We start from the raw sequence: 5,849 nt of genomic DNA, 5'->3' as shown, positions 1-5,849 counted from the left end.
GGGGTGGCAAAGCAGCCGTTCAGGAAGGAGGCCGGGCTCCCATCTGGAGAGCCAAGGGGCTGGGGCTGCTGAACAGATGGAGAGAAAGTTGCAGCTGGTGGAAATGCACTTTCATGTGTAAAGTTTGGTCCTTGGAGGATTGCGATTTCCAGCTCTAAAGGCAGCAGTGGGCAGGTGGCTCTGCTCCATACTCCGCCTTTTCCCTCCGTTGCCACCCAGACAACTCGACAGTGGCTGTGCCAGGACTCAGCCACCATGACTTCTGCCAGCATCCCTTTCAACAGGCAGAAGCTGGCATGGTGACACCTTGGCACAGCAAGGATGGCAGAGGACTGCAATGCTTCAGCAGCTGGAGGAGGCAGGGGAACAGGAGGGATTAATCCAGCCTCCCTGGAGGGACCAGGTAGACTGAGAACAGACAGACAGATGGAGGGGAAAACAGGAAAAGTACATCACAGACCTTCCAAAGCTGACCATGATGTATGCACTGGGTCTCCACTCTGGTCTTGACAGAGCTGTGGCTGAAGGAGAGGCAGTGGGGAAATGGCAAAACAGTAGATTCTGAAGCTCTGGGTTCATTTTACCCCAACCTCAATGAATATTTCTTTTCTGTTTTTGATTTTTAGCGGAGACAAGGTCTAACTATGTTGTCTAGGCTGGTCTCAAACTCCTGAGCTCAAGTGATCCTGCCGCCTTAGCCTCCCAAAGTGCTGGGATTACAGGTGTGAGCCACTGCACCAGGCCTAAGAAAAAGACAGAACATAACTTTGTTTTTTTTTTTTTATGAAATATTTGCCCACAGGAGCTTTAGGAGAGAAAGTGACTTTTACATTCTCTGGCTCTAATGGAGAGCCACCTGTCCTCAAATGGGACCAGCTCTAATGGGACAAGCCTCACCCATTGGAACAGAAGCCATTAGCACAATTCTGCAATCTCATAGAGTTCCTCCCTATAATGCTCAGGCTCTTGGGGGAATCACCCACTCAACCATGCTAACCACACCCACGAGAGGAGCAGCCTGAGTAATGAACATCCGGCTCTGCCTCTTCCCTCCCTCTTTATTTACCACAGACTGTGCTCCAGGACATGAAGAACAAAAACCACCAACTCTGTCTTGTTAAAATCCAAGTGCATTTTTTAGAATATGTGATTTTGCTTGATTTTATTTTTTTAAAAAAGACTGGAACTCAGTCCCATATTCCTATTGAGTCCATTTTCCCAAGAGATGTCACTGTTTGAGACAATAACTTAAATATTCTTGATGTGGAGGTAGTCTCTCTCTTCCTAGTGGGATGTCTTCTTGGCTCCTTTCCCAAACTTGGCATCGAGACCAAGACCTATGAAAAGAAAGAAAATGGGCTTAGCCTTATGAGGGGAAATGAAACTTACCAATGATTGTGGTGGGGTGGGGCAGTCGGCCTTGTATCTCCAAAATGGGGGCTTTCAATAAAATACACGTCAGAACACTGGTTTTATGTAACTTCCTCAGAGACAAGAGAATGGCACCAGGATACTAGTTATTACAGATATCTGTATCTATATAGATAGATATAGATACATACATATATTTATAATACAACAAGACTAAAAGAAATTTAAGAGTCAAAACTTCTAGGCTATGGCTGAATGTGGTGACTCGTGCCTGCAATCCCAGCATTTTGGGAGACTGAGGCAAGAGGATTATTTGAGCCCAGGAGTTTAAGGCCAGCCTAGGCAACACAGCAAGACCCCATTGCTACAAAAAAAACACAAAAAACAAAACTAGTCAGGCGTGGTGGTACATGCCTATAATCACAGCAACTTGGGAGGCAGTGGTGGGAGGATCACTTGAGTCCAGATCAAGGCTGCAGTGAGCTATCATCGCACCACTACACTCCAGCCTGAGCAATAGAGGGAGACCCTAGGAAGGCTGGATTAGACATAAAGCTTCCTTTTCTCTTTTTATTTTCTTCTGACACAGGTTCTCACTCTGTCACACAGGTGGGAGTGCAGTGGTGTGATCACAGCTCACCTTAGCCTCTACCTCCTGGGCTCAAGCGATCCTCTCACCTCAGCCCCCTGAGTAGCTGGGACCACAGGCGTGTGCCACCATGCTCAGCTAATTTTTGTATTTTTTTGCAGAGACAAGAATTACAGGCATAAGCCACCACACTCAGCCCCTCTTCTCTTTTAAAAAAGTTTTCTCTGGGCTGAGCATGGTGGCTCACGCTTGTAATGCCAGCACTCTGGGAGGCTGAGGCGGGCGGATCACCTGAGGTCGGGAATTCGAGACCAGCCTGACCAACATGGAGAAACCCTGTCTCTACTAAAAATACAGAATTATTCAGGCATGGTGGCGCATGCCTGTAATTCTAGCTACTTGAGAGGCTGAGGCAGGAGAATTGCTTGAACCCAAGAGGAGGCGGCGGCTCACCCAGTTGGTGAGCTGAGATCATACCATTGCACTCACTCCAGTTTAGGCAACAAGAGAGAAACTCCGTCTCAAAAAAAACAGTTTTCTCTAAAAGATTTAAACAAATTTCATAAATATACAAGTAAATCTGAGGAGACAAAATCCAGCTGTGTCTCTGTGTGGCCACTTACCCAGGAACACAAGCACAGTGCCCACCCATTGCATGGGGCTGATGGGATTGGCGAAGAGGATCACAGAGGCCAAAATTGTGAAGAACTTTCGAGTTGTAGTGATGATGGAGCAGGTCAGGGGACCAAAATACACAACCGTCATAAAGATGAAGCTCTAGAGAAAGATAAAGGTGAGGTCCGGAGGGTTCTTGGGTATCTGCCATTGGTCTAAAGTCTATAAGCAGACCTCAGGGCTAATCTTGCCACCCTCTTCTTCCAGCCAGGCCAGTCTTTCTTAGGGAACCAGCTGCCAGAGTAGGGAAGCCATCCCTTTTCAAGCACTCACCTGACCCAGGGCACTGGTCAGCCCAAAGAGCAGGATGTTATAGATGATGGCAGGGTACCTTTCAGCAAAGCTCAAGAACTCCCAGAGCTCGCCAGTGAACAGGATTCCTGAGAAAACATGTCAACAAATGTACGGCGCGTTTTGTGTGCTCTTACCCCCGGGTGTGCACACACACACGCAAACTCCTGCACATGGCCTGTTAAAGAACTGCAAAGGAGGTGGGATGCGGGAAAGTATTAACCCCAGTGTGCTGTACAAAAAATACTTTCTACATATGCCCAAATTTGAAAAGTTAGGAAGCACTGATTTCAAAGCAAATCCATTCACATTTGAACTGTTTTCAGCGTACAGCTAACTCTGTTTCCTGTGAGCACTACGTGTCTCATTTCCTTCACGAAAGGGAACGTTCCCAGGTATCTCCCTGTGTTTTACTACTGAGTGTCTTCCCGTGACACCTGACACACGACTCTCCTTCATTGTGCCAGTAACAAGTAGCAAACAAATCCTGCTGGTGCAGGTTTTTCCAGGAAGGTTTCTCAAAGGCTTGAACAAAAGGGCATCTTGGAACTAATTCAGGTCCTTGGTCTGGGCAACTAACAGCTAGAGGGATCAAAAGGATGAGGGCAGCCTGCCCTCTGGTGATACATGGGAAGAACAGCAGAACTGGCTCTCACCCATTCCCAGCAGCAATGTCGACCAAAGGTTGATGTTCAGCATCATGTGGTTGGAGCCTGTTTGGTAATGAGCCCGCATATGGTCCTGGGAAACACCAGTCAGTCCATCCAGGGTCAGCGATAATAGCTGGGAAAGAAAGGGTGCAGCCTGCAGTGAAGTGGCCAACAGGGCCCTCTCCTAACCCAGGACACAGGATTCTCACTCTCAGCCTCCTCGGAAAGCCACTCCCTTTAAAGTCCTCAGAACAAAATGTTGCCATTTGGTCACAGGTGGAAGGTGGGGAGAGACCATGCTGACTGCCTCCCCTACCCTCTCCTCCCCCGGCCCAGGTACTGGACTGACAGGCTAACTGAGCTATGTAGTGATTTTGTAATCAGAGTAGAGCAGGAAGCTCACTGCCCAACATAAGGGAGGGGAAAGGTAGTCCCAGCAGGTTAGTTTCCTAGCTTGAAGTACAGTGCTCCGGAGACTGGATCCTGTACTCAGGTTGCCTGGATTGGAATCCTGACTCTGCCACTTAAATAGCTAAATGACCATGGGCAAGCGAGTTCACCTCTCTGTGCCGAGTTTCTTCATCTGTAAAATGGAGATAATACTACATATGAGATTATTGTTGTAAAAATTAGTCAATTAACATGTAAAACACTTGGAACAGTGCCTAATGCATACACACCAGATACTATCATATTATTTTAAACTCTGGCTTCCAGGTTTCTTGGAAAGCCACAGTGAGAGACACTATTCCTTCCCTCCCTGCTCTGAGGTCTCTGTGACCTCACACCAGGATTCAGCCACAACCCTCAGAGTTATCTCTTCTCCAGAATGAGGGCTGAGCTGTAGTTAAATATTTCAGGTTTCCCACTATGGCATTAACAGAACCAGGGGCCTGCAGCAAAGACCAGATATGGGGACAAGGAGCACCACAACCTCCCTTGACACATAACTGGCCTTCTGCCTGCCTAGGTGAGGCTATCCTTTGGTTACGTTTGCTGGAGAAGGCTGCCATCCTCAAAAGGATCTCATACCAGGAGTAACTCTCCATAACCGACTGTGTGTTCTTCTATCCCAACAACTTTCTTGGGTTTGTACATGAAAAGGGCCACTCCAGCCACAATTAGCAGCACACACAGGTACTTGGCCAATGGGTACTTCTTCTTCAAGAGGGTCACCCCAAGGAGCATGACTACAGGGAAAAAACAGAGTGGAAAATTCAGGCATCCATAAGGCATCGATGACCCCAATACCCTCTCTCCCAGGAACCAGGAAAAGACTCAGGGAGAAAAGAATGACTAAGAAGGAAGGCTCAGAGAGGACAAAAGGAGGGTGCCAGGCTGGCACCTAGATAAGGATTGAGCAACAGGGTTAAGTATAAGACAGGGAGGAGGTAGACAACAAAGGTGAAAAGTCCAGGAAGGGACAGGGCAAGGGTGGGGAACAGTGGAGAAGGAAAATAAATTGAGACAAAGAAACTGATGATCAAAATGGGAATTAGGTTTCTCTAATGACAATGTACACACATGCAACATAGAAATGGCTGACCAAGTGAAGCAGGCTAGGTCAGCCTTTAGCTCCTATTAAGGATTACCAGCCTATGAACATCACAAGAAGCGACACAGATGACAGGATGGACAGCAGAGAGAGCTGGGGAAAGTCCCTGGAGACAGCTGTAATGGGATGATGAAGCTGAGAGGGACACAGTTGTAGTAGAGAGAGCTTACTATAGGAAGAGAGATGACAGAAGAGGAAGACCATCTTTTTTGCTTACCTGGGATTGGCTTGCAGGATTTACCAAGGACCTGAAATTAAATCCAGCAAATAATTTCTGAGCATCTGTGATGTGTCAGGTACTATGCTAGGTACCACACTGATTAAGATGAGTAAGCACAGGGCCTGCACCAGAGACTTCAGCCTCAGAAAGCAGCCCTATCATGGCCCAACCCACCACCACTAAACCCAAGTTCTATGGTTCTATACACTCCTAATGTCTCAAGGACCGTTATTTTTTATTATTATTTTTTAACTCACAGACCTGAGGGAAGAACTCTTAGTCCTTTTCAAATGATATCTGAACCAACCGTCATCCCACCCTGAGGTTTCACCTGAGTTGGGTAGTTGACAAACTGTAGTGCTGAGTTGCTGGAGACCATGGCACCCAGATAGGAGATAGAACAGGCAGCATAGAGCCAGCTCCGGGTACGATCCACCCTGGCAGTGTCAAAAAACTGGATCACTGGGAGAAGACAAAAAAAAAAAAAAAAAAAAAAAA

The 5,849-nt window shown here is 47.2% G+C and overlaps 1 protein-coding gene across 2 annotated transcripts in view; it reads right to left on the bottom strand.

Moving 5' to 3' along the window:
* Positions 1-754: 754 nt before the first annotated feature.
* Positions 755-5,849, bottom strand: part of SLC35B1 (solute carrier family 35, member B1) — a 6,854-nt gene continuing 1,759 nt past the window's right edge. Inside the window, exons 3-9 of one of the 2 annotated variants that reach the window (XM_011999289.1) lie at positions 5,683-5,788; positions 5,349-5,379; positions 4,609-4,766; positions 3,583-3,709; positions 2,909-3,015; positions 2,584-2,737; positions 755-1,337 (exon numbers count right to left, since the gene is read on the bottom strand). In XM_011999289.1, coding sequence (XP_011854679.1) covers positions 1,285-1,337; positions 2,584-2,737; positions 2,909-3,015; positions 3,583-3,709; positions 4,609-4,766; positions 5,349-5,379; positions 5,683-5,788 — 736 coding nt within the window. In that variant the 3' untranslated portion in view covers positions 755-1,284. Of the gene's footprint in view, positions 1,338-2,583; positions 2,738-2,908; positions 3,016-3,582; positions 3,710-4,608; positions 4,767-5,348; positions 5,380-5,682; positions 5,814-5,849 lie in introns of both variants that reach the window. The other variant, XM_011999288.1, reaches the window with a different exon arrangement.

This window comes from Mandrillus leucophaeus, unplaced genomic scaffold, assembly GCF_000951045.1.
Source record: "Mandrillus leucophaeus isolate KB7577 unplaced genomic scaffold, Mleu.le_1.0 Scaffold59, whole genome shotgun sequence".
Classification (NCBI taxonomy): domain Eukaryota; kingdom Metazoa; phylum Chordata; class Mammalia; order Primates; family Cercopithecidae; genus Mandrillus; species Mandrillus leucophaeus.
This window is presented reverse-complemented; position numbering and strand designations above follow the sequence as displayed.